The 17209-nt window shown below is 40.7% G+C and overlaps 2 protein-coding genes across 2 annotated transcripts in view; one reads left to right on the forward strand and one right to left on the reverse strand.

Annotated features, from left to right (window-relative positions):
- The window catches only part of LOC107036504 (protein scribble homolog), a 30679-nt gene extending 28199 nt beyond the window's left edge, over window positions 1-2480 (reverse strand). The window contains exon 1 of the mRNA XM_015254515.2: window positions 2147-2480. The gene's annotated coding sequence lies outside the window, so the exon portion shown is untranslated. The remainder of the gene's footprint in view (window positions 1-2146) is intronic.
- An 11706-nt stretch (window positions 2481-14186) lies between these two features.
- LOC107037736 (formin-like protein 20) lies at window positions 14187-16911 on the forward strand. Its single transcript, XM_015256841.1, has 4 exons — window positions 14187-14204; window positions 14283-14727; window positions 15728-15910; window positions 16493-16911. Exons 1-4 carry the CDS (start codon window positions 14187-14189, stop codon window positions 16909-16911), a joined length of 1065 nt encoding a protein of 354 aa, XP_015112327.1.
- Window positions 16912-17209: the final 298 nt, after the last annotated feature.

The following is a 17209-nucleotide window of genomic DNA, read 5'->3' on the forward strand; positions in this document are numbered from 1 at the left end:
CGACGAATTTTTCCTGGTTCCTGCAATAGCATATTTTTAACCTAGGGAGGTAAAATTAAGGAGTCGTGCCCATGTGCGGAATTATCACGATAGTAAACACGTGCGTAAGGGTTGTTGATTTCATTTCCCGCGGTTAGAATCGCGTTTTCGCCTCGGCGTAGGCGCAGTCAAATTTCAGAATTGTGTATTTAGTGCCCGCAGGGGCGAAATAGGACATTATGTTATCAGGCGATAAAAATATTACCTAGAAAATGTAACTTTCGTCATAACAAAAAATAAGAATAAAAATATTTTAGATAAATAACACAAATAACAAAGAAAAAAATGTTAAATGATATGAAGCAAAGTGATGAGAACAGATAGATTACGTTGCAAAATCCTCCGTTCCTCATTCTGGAATTCTAGATGCAATTAGCGGATTCACAAAAAAGTGGCGCGAAAGTATCTTTGTATTCCATAAAAATGAATGAATCCCGCAAAAAATAAGTTTCATCTCAGGAATGGACTTTTAACCCCCGGAATGAATTCCCCTAATTTTCATGATATTTATTCAATATTGACATCCAATAATAAATTGCCTAAAAGCCTCCGAATGACCCGTCACATCCATAAACCCTCACCAATTTAAATCCTTTTATTCCCAAATTTTCAGGCTTTCATTTATTTTTTCGCTTTCAACGACGAATGTCCTGTAAAAAACTCGCAAGATTGCATGGGAGACGATGAAAAGAGACTCTCCGAATGTATTATGGTATGCAGCTATGCAGTCGGGCATGTTATGTGATTATTTCGTGGCGGCACAAGGCCACCCCGCACGGGTGACAGGAATATCCTGCCCTCTCACTCCCACCCACTGTCTCCCCCAACCCGGTTCGTCCATCCTCACGATCCTTGAAAAAGAGGACTGCCATTTAAACTCGAAACAAAAGCGAAAAAAAGCTGCAAATGTCGAGAATGACAAAAAACCAAAGCGAAAAAAAACAAATGAAAAATAGGAGAGCGCAGAGTGAAAAAAATGTCATGCAGAGGGACGTCACGTCGATTTGGTTTACGGCTTGACCCCGTTGAATTATGGTATTTTCACGATATGATTTACGGTGACTTTATTTCACATTCCATTATGAAGCTCTGAGTAAACAGAAAACCGGACCTCAAAAAATCCTCTCAAGCAGAAGAGTAAAAAATAAAAATCATTAATCCCCTCTAAAAAATTTTTACATCTCTGTTCCTCGTCGTTCTCGGGAGACAACAAATTAAATCCTGATATCTCTGCGGAGGTGTTTGCTCAGTTCGCCCATGAATTATAACTAACGAGAGTCCCAGTATCACTCTCTGATTTCCATCGGAAAACCCTGAATAACACGAAACCAGAAATGAAGAATTGAAATAATATTCAATACGTTCATTGCCATTCCTAGGAGTTTATAGCCATTGCCAATATTTCCCCCCCTCGAGAAATAGCGTTATCACTGGTGATCGTGCCAAGCGAACGAGATCACGCGTGAGATATTAAATCCACCGTTCAAATCACAGCCATTCCCGTTAATGAAAATACCTGAAATTCCAATCCTTTCATTTTTATCACATTAAATTCAGTTATATTTATTGTTCACAGGCCATAACCAAGTGAATTACACACGAGTACTCGAGCGCATCGATTTGCCAGCTATAGCAAGTGATGATACCGCGAATAGAGCACAACAAAAGTCGCTGGTCTATTCTTTCGCTTCTGTTCGTATGAGTACGACCATTTTTTTGTACTTGGCGGGCTCTGTGTCGGTGATATACGAAAATAAATTCGTTCCCTGTTATGTGCCGGTCTGCCAAAAGGCGCTCTGAATTCTTGGACGTCGAGGAAGGAAGTCGCGAGAGAGAGAGTACCCAGTGAATTGATAATTTTCATGATTTGTTTACGTTTAATGGGGACCCCCACAAACGCCGGCGAGTGGCTCAAGTGAGTCACTCGTTTATTAATTCATTCAAGAGAACCATTCGCCTCAATTCACCATTCAAGAAGGACTCGGTCTTGAGGATTAAGTAAATATTGTCATCAACTTTCATTCAAGAATTCCCTCAACTCATTTTCAACTGATTTTCATTCTCGATTGAATGTAGTTCAAAGCATTTCCAATTACTTATTACTCACCAGCTTGAAAATCAATCGCCAAACAATTACAATAACCCACTCATGTTGAACATGCAAATTGTAACTTCAGTAATTGTCCTCATTGACGTTTTCAAATTGTACAAACAACTACGACAGCACAATACGAGTTTCACAGTACCAAACGAACAAATGAAAAAAACAGAATGAGGGGGAAAAAACTGAACAAAGAGTGAAAACACGGCTAAAGCAAACGTTGGGGATTGAACCACGAGGTACCGCGTACACGGTCGCACTGCAGGCGTGTGGTAAATCGACGGAAAACACGGGTGAGTACGTTGGAGAACGACGAGCGTGAGGTGGGTTTCGATCGATGTCTGTGCGCAGACTGGCCGTTCCAGCTCCTCCGGGGCTCTCCTTTTCCGCCGCTTGCGTCTCCTCGCTTGTAAAAGCCCGTAGTAGTAATGCCGGGGTACACGGCTCCGCTCTCGCCTTCTACTCAATGTGTTCCTAAGTGTGTTTTGGTTGCCCTCAAGTCTACGCCACTGAAAACTTAATGCCACATGTTAGCTCATTTTAGGAGGGGGAGGGGGATGGGGTCGTTTTTTCCCCCCTCGACGCTTCTGCGGGTACCTGGCGCCCCGGCGGCGCAACACCCCTCGGCTCGATGAAAAAGAGAAATAACACGGGTTGTACACCTTAAATACACCTGTCCATAACTGGGGTCCAAATTTTTCGGCGCCAACCCGGCAACATCGGGGTAATTGATTTATATGGGAACAAATGAATTCTTCGGTCCTTTGGTATTTTTCTTCTCGGGAGATCTTGAGATTGGACTCGGGTTCCATTAATTTCAAGGGGTATTTGTAACGAATCGGGGAGGAGGGAGAACAATTCGGTACACTGTTGGAAATTTTTTGAAAATTAAGCAAGCGTTGCACTTGAATTCTCAATGTTGTGAATTTTAATTCAATTTAAGATCAAGTCGTGCATGGAATCTCTCATTCAGGATGGGAATTCAGGAGAATTGGGTTTCCATGTTAGATTATCAGGAATATTTCAATGACATGTAGAATTTTCAAATTCAGTTGGGAAATTGAGCGTCATATCCAACTTAATTTTGAGTGGATTGAAAACGGGGTAAAGTACACTGAGAATATTTGATGGAGTGGAACAGATTTACTTGGGGCAAATTAACTAACTTCATAGAAGGAAATTGAATGTACATGTTTCTTCCCCCCATCGCAGGGGGGAAGATATATCCAAAAATATATACAGTGTGCAGTGGTGTACAGAAAAATTTCACGTTTGGAAGAGCAAAGGGTGATAAACTAAAATGTAAATCTGACTTAAAACGCTGTTGAAGGAATGCACAACGATGATCTACGAGGCTTATTCACTGAGAGATTAATAAAATGAATTAATAAATGCTTAAAACAAATTTTCCAATTACGCACAAAAATCCAAAGATCTTTGACTAGAACGAATTGTAGCGTTAAGTTCGTCAATACTTAGCCGGGCAGATAAACGGTTCAAACTGATACCCGAAAGACATTTAAGTCCACAAGTAAATTTATTCAACACGACAAAAAATTCCTTCAAGGGAACATCATTTTTCGGCAGAACAAATTTTTTCTCTCAGTGTAGTATGAACAAACTCCAGTTGAATCGATGGGTGTGACGAGGAACAATAAATTCACACTGTCAACGAAAAATATTATTTGTCATTGATCATTTTTCCCCCGAATTCTAACTCTGATGAGTGTGAGAAATTAATCTGTGTTATTTTTGTACCTCTAGATTAATTATTATCAATAATACTAGACTGCTGATTGAATACAAACTCAACCAGAATGTTTCTATTCATAATAACTTTCGTTTAGAATTTATTTCAGATTTTAATCTTCAAAATTCAAGTTATGGTTATACCACTTCAAGTCAATTTTTTTTTAATGAGATTGTTATCTAAATCGGCTTCTAAAATGACCAAAATAATTTTTACGGCACTCCTAAAAGAACTAGAAAATTTTGACTTCAACCGTTCTAACGCTTCGCTACTGAATTTGTAATAGGAATTTCCTAACGAAGAGTTTCGAGCCGTCTCGGAGACTAATATCAGAACGCATCATGGTTCAATTCGTTCCCCTCGTTTACCCGTTTTTTCCATGAATTTCTATTTCTCTCTATGTCAAAACGTGGAGATTGAAATTACACTGGGCACAAAAAAATGTAATTTTCAGTCCCCCCCAGTTGAGAGTGTTACTGTTGTCCATTTAGAAATATCTCATTTGGTTGAAAATGGAATTGAAGGTAATTTTCTGGTGATTTATGGAAAGCCCCGAGGTAGTTGCACACGACTTTCGCATTGTCATCTCATTCTGCGGTGCGCATCAGCGCCAGTCAGCGCGTGTCACGAGTGCAAAAATCGGTATAAATTTCGTCACAGAGAATTGTCACGCGTTATTATACGCAATTTCAGGATGAGAGTTTTGTCGTTTACTGCCACTCTCGACGGCTCATTGTTGTTTTATTATTATTTTTTTTTGAGGCACCTGTAAGTGGCTCGGTTTAGAGCTCTCTCACCTCTCCCTTCCCCTTGAAGGAGATGAAAGAAGGACATGAATGTGGGATGAGGGTGGTGGGATGCATAATCGGCTTTTCACCGTGCAAAACTCTCGGTGCATTCGTAACTCGCTGGCGTGTCTAATTGACATGGCCGCAGAGAGCGTCCACCAGGCGAAATACTGAGAGTGCTCAATTTTTTTAATTTATTCTCATCTTCATTTTTATTTGCCCACTCAACGCATGCAAAATGGCCCATGATAAAATAATTAAATGGCAGTTAAGGCTTTTAACGATGTATTTTTCATCCTCATTCCTCATTTTTTCTCCATCTCACTGTTATAGGTAACCTCGACCGTCGAAAAATCGTGACTCCGATTCACTTCTTTTGTTCCACCATGACCGTGCATCACGCCTCACACGAGGGACACGTGTTTCGACGTCTTTCACCGCCGCATCAAGAGCTCAAGAGTAAAATGCATCGAGGGGTTTCACATTGGAATTTTAATGTCCGGTTTGTGTCGGTTATCTTGAACATTTTTTTTGTCTCTCTCTCTGTCTTACGCTGGTATATCACCGAAAATGTTCATTAGGTATTCGAGCAAGCGCCTCATTGACTTCCGTAAGGCTACTAGGAATTTTTTTCGACCCTTCGGCATTCATTACCGACAAAAGGGAATACGATTTTCCAGTGGCCATCGATCGCTTCAGATAAATATCGATGAAATACCGGGGATTCACCCGTTTCTGGAAGTCATTTGCAGACCATTTTGGAGGGGAGAGAGTTCATTAGCGGATTTTATTTCAATGGGGATTTTGAACTTTTCGGGGGGAAAGGGCACTGATAACAAATTAATTAAACGCAGTAATTTCGTGGCATAAATTCGTTAGCAAGTGAATATTTGTTCCGACTTTTTCCTATGAACTAAATTTTTATTAGTGATAAAAATTACTGTCTGAAATTTCCGGTACAGTTTTTAAAAATTTTTATCTTTGTTCAATTTCATTTTTTAAATTTCATTTTCGTTCAATTATTCCATTTTCATTAATGAAAAATTCAACGTTTATGACAAGAAAGTGATTTCTCAAACCAAGTCTAGTTGGATCAATTTATCCAATAGTTTTCAAGTCTCAAATCCAAAATATTTTATTGCAAAAGCCGCTTGACAAGCACATAATCTCTTGCGGAAAGGTTTCTTGTCTCAGTGGCAGATATTTTCTCCTTGTCAATTTCCAAGCCATGAGTTTCTTAATACAAGTAAAGACGTACTTCCGAAAAAGTTTTTTTTCTCAGTGTATCAGGATATTTAGATGAGACATTCATTAGCCGTTAGCAAGCTTTGCTGGCAGTAAATGAATTCGTCAGTTAATGTGAAGAATAGCAGATTGCATTCAATATTGAATAATCATTGAATCACTTTCCGAAAAAAAATCCGATCACGATTCGGAACTGAAAGGAATAGTAAAATTTACCAGTTTTCCCGGCGCTCTAAAAATTCAAGTAAACGTGATTTTTCGAGTTTCGTGGCACAATCGGGGGAATATTTCCCATGGCAATCACTATGAAAGTCACCATATACAGCCGTGGGACGTTTCATTCCCAGGGAAATAGCCAAATAAATTTTATTGCAGTGCTTGACATGGGAAAGTTAAATTTAGACAGGATAATTTAGAGATATTGGATGTAACATATGATGAATTACCATATCCTCCGTTCGAATCTGTCGATTCGCTCTCAAATTGTTTCCGTTTTCCTTCATACTACCCTAGGGTATGAAATGTCCCACGACTGAAGTGACTTGCATAGCAATATCCATCGGAATAATGCATATCACGGAATATATTGTGTTGAAGATTCAGCTATAAAAACGATTTTTACAGATATTTTATCACCGACAGTGTCAAATTTGACAATGAAATCGACAATCACGTTGAATCTTTACGAGTTCATAAAATCCCCAACGTTTTCCGCTGCACGGAGAAAGACAGCTTATAAAAATAATCCTGAAGAAATGACTGAAAATTACCTGACAAAATGTAATTGTGTGGTTGAATGGGAATGTCACGGAAATTGCGCTTCGGTGTTGCGAATTTTGAAGAGCGTGGGGTAAAATTTTATCTTCGAGGAGGAGAAAACTGCAATTCTTCATGTTTTAATTTTTACCATCACTCATTCTCGAATTTACCTTGAAGAACGGGATGCAGGTAAATATTTTAGACCGTTCAAAAAAAATTGGCTGACATTTCCGGTACACTTCTTGAAAATTTTTATCGAGCGACAGTTCCACGGAAATGTCAAGCAGTTTCGGAATTTGAAATTCACAATTTGATGAGAAAATCAATTGAAATTGTAAATGGCGGTTCGATTATTTCATGGATATCGTTGGAAACCAGGACAATTCTGGTCAAACTATTCTTGAATTTTTATTAATCGATTGAAATTTCAGCATCATTCAGTGTTAAATATTAATTTTTTCATTGAAAATTTAATTCAGTTGGGAAATTCTCGTCTTTTTGCTGTTTGACAATTTTTAATTTTCAATTTTTCTCCTCCAACTCAAATTTAAATCCCTCTTCTAGAAAACTTGACTAAATTTTTTGACTGTCTGTCAAAAAACTATATGTTTCACGTGGATATATTTGACGGAGTAGAACAGATTAACTCGAGGGAAATTAACTTGATAGAAGGAAATTTAATATCTTTCACAAAAATTAAATTTTTCTCGTCATTATCAGAAATATCACTAGAAGAATTCGAACCGTCCGCAGGAAAAAATATATTCTATTGTACGACAATCATTGGATCTGATAAAACTCCATAGGTTTATACCATAGAAAGAATACATTGACGAAGAAAGAATATTTTTTTTCCAAAAAAAAATTGTCCCCCCGAAATTATTTAGTTTTGCCAATATCGCAGTTTTCACCAAAAAATCGTAGTTTCCTCTTGAACTTATCATTTGTTCCATAGAAATCATAAGTATTTATTGGACAAAAATATACACTACTCAATTCCACTCACTCGATAAAACCGGCGCCTCATAATTCTCCGTAGAACGAATGTATTTACTCGAAAGACATGAATGTCTCACGAGAACAATTAGTACCACAAAAATTATCATGTTTTAGTGGAAACTTTCTTTTTTGTCGATAAGTAAATTGATTCAACACGACAAAATATCTCTTCAGAGTAAAATATAATTGTTCGGTTGAACTACTTTGTGCCCTCAGTGTGTACGTTTCTCCTAGAAATTGCCAGTACACGCCGAACTCGAAAATTTACTAAGCGGTACGATATAAATGTAAAATACCGTGATATTTATCCCAGATTTCGATCAGATGTTTCACAAATCGTAGAAATTACATTGAAATTAAGTTAATTTTTGCGAATGAAGGGGGAGAATCTATTCTCTGTTCTGCACTTTTCGCTCGTGTTCAGATTAAAAGCCCTGTGTCGAGGGAATTTTGACTACATTTTCTCCCCACGTAGAACGTCCGACATTCTTCAACAGTATTCAAGGTACTTCTAAAAATGTCTCTCCCATTTTTTCACAAACTTGTTGACTGAGAGATTTTCTTCCGTCGTTGTTTGTCCGCGAAGCCTTGTATTTCCGGGAGTCACGTAGCAAAAGTGCAAAGCCACTTTTCCAAGTACAAGGTAGTTTAACGAGCTACTAATAGGGCCTGCACTTGTGTACCTTCTCCCTCCCCAGATCGTTACGAGAATGAGTGTCATTTTTGTTGCTCTTGAACGTTGGTGGTTGCCGTTTGAAAATTCAACCCAACTTTCCAAAGTAACTGCCTCCGGCGTTTCTTTTCGCCCACCTCAAACAATTACCAAAGCCGCAGACGCGCGTCTCAGAAGACAAATTGATCTTGACGAATTTCTCATCTACTTCGCCGTCTGTACCCACCTCTTCTCCTACTACTTCATTCCCCCTCCCGACTCTCTTCCTCTCTTGAGCGATTTTTTTTGTCTCCACTGAATCACGGCGTGTCTCCCTTTACCTCCATACATCGCGCAACTTGGCATTCTGCGGGACGATAGATTTAGCTAATCTATTTATAGATCACACGGTGGTGTCCGAGGGTGTTACGCGTCAGGCGCGCGAAACCAAGAGTCTGCCACCATGAGATACCCTAGAAGCCATTTAATTTTCATGTTCTTGCCTACTTTTAAAGCAGTCTGAATAAACTCCAGTTGAGTCGTTGAGTACAACGAGGAAGAATAAATTTCAAATGCCCAAAAAAATAATTATTCATCATTGATTATTTTTTATGTTAATTCCAACTTCAATGAGTGGAAGAAGTTGATTGATTTAATTATTCCTTTGATTATTTATTTGAATATTAGTCTCTCATTAACTAGGGTGGCTTCATCAGTGGCAACTCTGCACATTCGAAAATATTTCCCTCTCCATGGTGTGACCAGCGTTCAACCAACGCTTCGCTGTCAATTTCAGACATAACACGCCATTTTTGGGCATAAAATTGAGTATAATATTTTCATTTTTTCCTGATTTTTCAAACTTGTTTCATAGATTTGAATCTTGTTTATTTCAAAACTTATTGTCACAAGACTTTATCATTATCTTAAAATTTGATACAGGCGAAAGGCCCATGATAGCACTTATGGACGTGAGGAATTTTCTTATCTGTATTTGAGGTTTTGTCGTAATTAGAAATCTTGATATGAATTTTTTGATGGTCATCCTTTGATACGTGAATGTATCCACGTATAATTTCACAACTTTGTTTGCATTATTACTTTCCAGAGCCTCATGAAGCGGGAATAATTAGCGAAACGTCGTACTTATGACAATTTAATCAACGTTGTAATTATTTCTTCAACATTCCTTGACCTTCCACCGTAATTACTAACATCACGGAGATAAACCTATTCATTGGTAATACATATCTTCCGGGTTGCGGGGAGAATGTCGTAGATGGTAACTCATAATTAATTCTTACACAGTATCTGTTTGATAAAGCCAAGGAGGCTCTAGTGACCATAACTAACTGACATCCATTCAAATATTGTTGTGTCTCATTTTACCACTCGTTAGGTGTAACCATGACTTGTATTCAGACCTTCCAAATCCTTGCCGGTCGCGTTAATTCTTTGGGCCTATGAAATCCTCTCCTTCTTTTTTCTTGTATCCCGCCCACAATAATTATAAACATTATTCTATAATTAAATAAATACCCGATTGGAGAATATGAAAATATGTTAAATTGTCTCTCTATATTTTTCTACTTTTTTTTGTAAAAAAAATAAATTTGGACTGCCCGGGACTCGAACTCTGGACGTGTTCCGTTATGGCTAAAAAAATTTCCGAGGGTTTCATTGGCATTAGAGGGGGTAATAAATACAGAATCAACGTTCACTTGGCCGAAAAATACGATTTTGGCGAAAGTCAACTTTCCCCCGGTAAAAAACCCAGATCTGACACTTTGCCCCCGAGTGAAAAAATTTTTTTTTTATTTCGACCTTTTTCCCACCTCTAAGGGTATCATTGGAATCAGAATCGCGAGTAGATGCAGAATCAACCCTCACTTGGCGGAAAAATTCGATTTTGGCGAAAGTCGACTTTCCCCCGGCAAAAACCCAAGATCTGACACTTTGGCCCCGGGTGAAAAAAAAAATTTTTTATTTCGACCTTTTCCCCACCTCTAAGGGTATCATTGGAATCACAATCGCGAGTAGATGCAGAATCAACCCTCACTTGGCGGAAAAATTCGATTTTGGCGAAAGTCGACTTTCCCCCGGTAAAAACCCAAGATCTGACACTTTGGCCCCAGGTGAAAAAAAAAATTTTTCATTTCGACCTTTACCCCACCTTCAAGGGCATCATTGGCCTCAGAATTGCGAGTAGATGCAGAATCAACCCTCACTTGGCGGAAAAATTCGATTTTGGCGAAAGTCGACTTTCCCCCGGCAAAAACCCAAGATCTGACACTTTGGCCCCGGGTGAAAAAAAAAATTTTTTATTTCGACCTTTTCCCCACCTCTAAGGGTATCATTGGAATCACAATCGCGAGTAGATGCAGAATCAACCCTCACTTGGCGGAAAAATTCGATTTTGGCGAAAGTCGACTTTCCCCCGGTAAAAACCCAAGATCTGACACTTTGGCCCCAGGTGAAAAAAAAAATTTTTCATTTCGACCTTTACCCCACCTTCAAGGGCATCATTGGCCTCAGAATTGCGAGTAGATGCAGAATCAACCCTCACTTGGCGGAAAAATTCGATTTTGGCGAAAGTCGACTTTGCCCCGGTAAAAACCCAAGATCTGACACTTTGGCTCCGGGTGAAAAAGAAAAATTTATTTCGACATATCTGCCACCTTTGAGGGTTTCATTGGCATTGGAGGGGCCAATAAATACAGAATCAACATTCACCTGGCGAAAAAATTCGATTTTAGCGAAAGTCCGTAGAAACTAAAACTTGTTCTTCACAATTTCGATACTGTTGCTTCCACCACAAGAATCAGTAAACAAAATTCAGCCTCAAGCATAGCTACAGAGTGTATGCTAATGAACTCTGCATTCACTAATAGATTCTCTCAACCGAAAATACCCTGACCCGTTTGTTGATTGCAGAGTTGATTTCAACACAATCAGCCAACTTCCCCCGCTCCCTTTTCCACCCCACCGCCGCCAAGAAAAAACCCAAATCCACCCTTTCCCGCAGAAAACGCCAGAAGATGCCTCACCTCCCCCCAAATCGTATCCCATCGACTGCAATTCTTCAGCGGAAGTCCTAAATTGATAAACCGCAGAAAAATCCCCTTAATTGGTTCCATAAGGACCCCAAGGACTCCCTCATAACCGATTCAAATCTGCGATATCCTGCACTCATCCCCCCCTCATCAAAACAGCTCAATCCTCCAATATCCCGCATCAAACGCCCGAGAAAACTCAAAACGCTCCATAACTACAAAACCTGAAACGATCGTTACATACGAGGTTGACTGGCCGATGATTGCAGCACACCACATGTGCCTTCCACAAACAAAAAGCCTCGAAAAAAAAAGAACTCGGAAAACAGTCGCAAGAATCCTAGAATCCCCCCGAGAACTAACACAAAAACTAGCCTCACAACTGCCAAGAGCCTCGTCATTTTTATTTACACACTCCCCACCCTTTATTTACCTTTTTTCCTGAGCATCCCATTACCCATAGCTGCCACATCGTGAGGAGTGCAGCCAGTGACGTGAATGAACGCATCCCAGAGTATGTCCGGGTTGCGTTTGCAGCAATGCCAATGAAAATAAAAATCAAGAGTCGTCGCTTTCGATCCGTCCACCGCGGGACGTCAGAGGAATTCGAAAAAAAACCGCATAAATGAAAAAAGAGGCGAGAAAAACCTCGGGAAAAACGAGACCGTATGGCACGCGTGCTTCGAGGAACACCGGAAATTACCCGAGTCATGATTGCACAAGTAATTGTTGCACCGTGAGCTCTCTGCTCGCTCTACTCGACCATTTTTCCCCTCTCCTCCCACTGGTACTCACGTCGACCCTCCAGGGAGTGTGCCCCATGATCAAGTTCATCCACACGCATCCGCTGCTGTCATGTGGGCTATCATGACTTGGAAAAGCCCTCGGTATTATTATACAAGCCCCGGTAATACCAAAGTTATCATCATCCTGGTGGCACAAGTTTAGCCGCCTCGCTTGGAGACGATGCTACGTATCTCCGGTATAAAATTCTTGAAATGAAACTACCGTACACCAACGGGTCGAATATACCAATTATGTGTTTATCCAGATTATCCTGGAGTAGAAGCTGCGCTAAGACTGAAGCGTGCAACTAAGGTTTTTCCGTGTTGGTGAATGTTTGTGGGTATGAACCGACACAGGGGAAATTATACTACTGCTGGCTGACCTTGTTGGCACACCTTGGAGGGACACAGGTGCATGCTGAATCGGTTAACAGGTTTTTGTTGCTGCTATTATGGAAGTTTTTTAGAACATACTCTCGAGGTGGTTGTGATTGTTTAGGTGTTCAATGCATTTGTCACTGTACTCGATCCGTCTGGCGGTGCTGATGGTTTTGGAATATTGAGACAAGTGTCGGTGAAATGCATGGGGCGAAGCTCTTGAACTAATTCGGTGTCTTTGACCTGCATTGACTGGAGGAAATCCGAAGATGTAATGGTACAGGGGAATAATTACTTTGTTGAGTGTACGTTATTATTGTTTTATTGAGATTGAGTGTTTATGATCTATGTAAACAAGAAAGACTAACTAGGCCGATGGTAATGATAGCTTATATAGATACTCTCTGTGGCCTCTTGATTTACGACAGTGGCGCAGCTTGTTATTTTTCAATAGCACTTAATATCTCGATGGTTGCTGTGTTGTTTGTCTCATTGAATTTGCAGAAAAATCATTGTCCATAAAAGTGATTGTTTCTACCATTCCAATGATTGGAATTATGCAAATTAATTACATTCTCTCATTAATATTCAGTTACACTAGTAAAAATTAATTGAAGACCAGGATCTCGCATACGATAATCCACTCGATAAGATAACTTCATTAAAATGGGAAAAATTCCCTGCTCCACTGGATGTACATTCAGTTTATCTCGAGTACTGGTGAATATGAGAAAAAAAATGAATATCATTATATCTTTGGATAGCGGAGCAGTGAGCGTGGTAAACAGCCTGAGGATTTGTTAGGGATATATAATTTTATTCATTCGCGAGAAGCTCATCCACCGTCTGTCTACAAACAACTCAAGTCAAAAGCCATTTTCACCCGAGTTTTGCTTGAGAGAGCCATCCTAGAAAAGTTATGCCCCTTCCGCCTTTACGCGACCATATTTTTCTCTTGGATAGAATAAAAGCAGTGGACAGGCCGGCATTTAACGAGCCGATCCTCCCGACCTGTTGCAATATTCCGAGAAAACTTACACGTAATGCTGCCATTAAGTAAATTAAACCACTTAGATGTGACGAAGGAACATTCCGCGATGCACGTTGCACTGATCTTCTCGGGGTACGATGCAGTGCAGTTGGATTATGAGTGACTGTAGCTAACCTGCCATTTCACTCGTTGTCAATGTTACGGTTATTCCTCTGCATCAATCCCAACTGGCACTGTCATTAACACGCACAGTATTCATAAGCACGATTTTTCTCCTCTCTTTATATATTTCTTTTTCTTCTGGTTTTGCGGAGAATCATGGCGTTATTTAACATGACGGAAGATCTCTCGGGCAACTTGACTGTGGTTTTTAAAGAAATCTTCATCAACTAACCTTTGACGCTAACCGGCGGAAAAGTACTCTCCATTTTATCCCGTGATTTACGAAATGTCATTTAACGCTAGAGAAAAATTGTCTTGAGAAACGGCCACGTGACGTTTCTGCCCTGCAATTGACTACTTAATTTAATATTATTAACTGTGCGGTTTTGGGTGTACAATCAAGTGCAATTCCGCTGGCATTTCCGAAATACTTTTGTATAAAAGGTAGTTGAGATGATGCTGCGATGTCATACGCAGATGGATCATGCTGCTGCTAGAATGGGTGAGTAGAGTGATGTCAGGGATGATTGGGGATCGTGTTTTTGGTTAGTTGTCTCCTTTGGTGTATTTTTGTTGACAGCTGCGTTTGCTGATATTGATCAGCGGCTCTGCATCGGCGTTGAAGCGTGTCACAAGACAAGCGGGCTACACATATGACAGGCCGTCGGTGCCGTTTACATTACCTACACCAGCCCCACCGCCACCCCCGAGTTGTTGTCAACCGGGACAAACGCCATCGAATAGCAATTGCTATGTGTGTCAAACACCCGCACCACCACCTGTAACTTATAATTATCCTCCTCCCCCTCCCCCACCACCGCCGCCACCGCCACCACCCCCACCGCCGCCGCCACCTCCTCCTCCTCCTCCTCCTCCGCCGCCACCACCACCACCGCCGCCTCCTCCTCCACCACCGCCGCCGCCCCCTCCCCCGACCTGTTGTCAACCGGGTCAAACACCAGCAAACAGCAACTGCTACGTATGTGCGCCGCCACCCTGCTGTCAACCTGGACAAGTGCCATCAGGTACCGTCAGAATTGACCAAAAAATATTATTCTTGCGTAGCCGGAAAAAACGTTGGAGAAAAATTACCGAACACGTCAAGTAATCGTGAAGCAAACTCGATTTTCCGTACTTTTTCTAGGGCGGCCCACGAGAAAACTTCGTAGGGTCTCGCTCTAAAAAAATATGGAAATTTTTGGGACTGTCTCAGTCTCAAAAGTCATAGTATCGTCTCCTCTAGACACCACTTCGAGATAGTTTGTCACAGTCTCCAATTGTGGAGTCTGCATTTGGCTCAAGAAATTAGTCTCGTGATGTGAGAACGTCCTCTCTCTCTCAGTATCTGCGATGTGTAAATGTATGAGATATTCCCTCGTGCGCCCATATTATACGTATCTGCTGCCAAAAGAGTAATGTGAAACATATGCTACATACATGTATCCACATCTATAATAATAACATTGATGTAATGCATAATTAGCGTGCACATTACATATTGCATTATTGGCGGTTCATACAGGTGATATAATTGAGATATATGTCCGCACAAATATTTTTATGCAGAAAAATCTAGCGAATTCGATAGAAAATTTCATTAGATTTGTATTAACTTCTATTGGACATTCTATTAGTTATTACCCGATTCTATTAAAGAGTTCTGCAGCTTTACTGCGCGTTTTTTAATAGAAAATATTCAAATGAAACTATTTTATAGAAAAAATCAGTAGAATTTCATCGTTTTATACCACTTTTTCTATTCAGACATTTTCTATAGGAATTCCTCAACAGGAATTATTAAAGTTTTTTCTCCACTCTATTTTCCATCTCTTTTCATAGACAAAAATCAACGGAAAACAACGTAGAAAATTTAAGTCGAAAAAATTCTGCAGAAAATATCGCCTCAGAATAAGCGGTAATAGTTGAATAGAAAATTCTATAAAAATCCAATAGATTTTTCCACCGAATTTGTAACGGAGATGTATTCCAACCACAGAGTTTAATTTTCATTTCTTCATTTTCCAGGTGGCAATTGCATGATATGTGCAACGCCAGCACCGCCGCCACCTCCTCCCCCACCGCCACCTCCTCCTCCTCCACCTCCTCCACCACCGCCACCCCCGCCGCCGCCCCCACCAAGTTATTTGCCGCCACCGCCACCGAGTGTTTCAACCCCAGCGCCTACGTACCTGCCTCCCTACACACCTGGTAATACATTAATTTAATTGCTCAATCCAGATCGTATTATAAACTGTATTTAAAGGAGATTTCATTCAAGACTGATTTCAACCATAAATTTCGTTGGTAATTTTCATATCTCATTCCCATCCTTTAATGTCTACGCATTCAGCTCTAACATTCATGTTCTGCCTGAGTGGCCGTGCCAACGTAAAATGCTCGGTAGTGCAGTAAATTATTTTCTTAATCATAGTAATTTCACCTTTGTACGATAAGGCGCGACGTACCTCACACCTAGGCTCATTTTTCCCCCCAACAAAGACTGACTCCTAAAGAATCATATTTCACGAGCCACGTGGTACTAACGGCCAAAATTCGTTCAGCAATGAAAACAAATGCGATCAAACCGCGCCGATTTTCACCTCTTCGGAACTCATTATTCACCATATCTCTAAAAAAACGTATTTTCTTTTTACTCCTCAAACTTAGCACTCAACCTAGTGGAGAGGGTGAAAAAACGTGACGCGCTTTGGTGAGTTATGAGTTATTGGTGAAAATACGGGCAATCAGGAATGCATTAATTCACAGCGTGTTCTCCCAAAACTTTTTCAGCTCCAACACCGAGGCCTCCTCCACCACCGCCGCCTCCACGACCCCCTGCGCCACCCCCACCCCCGCCCCCTCCGCCGACCTGTTGTCGCCCAGGGCAGACGCCGTCCAACAGCAACTGTTACGTTTGTCAGACGCCAGCACCACCACCTCCACCCCCTCCACGACCTCCTCCTCCGCCACCCCCTCCTCCCCCTCGACCACCAACTCCTCCTCGTCCTCGCATAACTCCTCCACCACCACGACCCCTACCACCACCCAGGACTTATCTTCCAGTACAACAGCCTCAGCCCCAGCCTTGTTGTCCACCGCAACAAACACAACCATCGAACAATTGTCGAGTGTGTCAACAACAACGACCCCAATACCCAGCACCCCCTCCCCTACCACCAGCGAGAACATATCTACCACAAGTAGGCTAACCCAAGAAATAACAACGAATTTAATAATCACGGATACTACGACGTTGTAATTAACAAAAGGATGTGTTTATTTGTATATACACTGTTTGTTTTTGTACGACATCTAGACTAATATGTGACTACAGTCCGTAGCGCGGCATTATATCAGGTAGACATTGCTCAATGTCAGTCTCATTACGTTTAACATGTAATTACAAATTAATGTTACAAATACACTTCTTCGATTCCTCTCTGTTGAAAGATCATGAATAGACTGCATGTGTGTCACAAAATTTCGGAAAAACGTTTCTATTTTCTT

Source organism: Diachasma alloeum, unplaced genomic scaffold (genome assembly GCF_001412515.2).
Source record: "Diachasma alloeum isolate Michigan unplaced genomic scaffold, Dall2.0 Dall_scaffold_00176, whole genome shotgun sequence".
Taxonomy (NCBI): domain Eukaryota; kingdom Metazoa; phylum Arthropoda; class Insecta; order Hymenoptera; family Braconidae; genus Diachasma; species Diachasma alloeum.

What these genes read in the sequence shown, in the direction of transcription:
- LOC107037736 (XM_015256841.1), top strand. An exon ending in ACCTGGACAAGTGCCATCAG is followed by an intron (nt 14,728 to 15,727) that starts GTACCGTCAGAA and finishes TTCATTTTCCAG; the next exon opens with GTGGCAATTGCATGATATGT. An exon ending in CCTGCCTCCCTACACACCTG is followed by an intron (nt 15,911 to 16,492) that starts GTAATACATTAA and finishes AAACTTTTTCAG; the next exon opens with CTCCAACACCGAGGCCTCCT.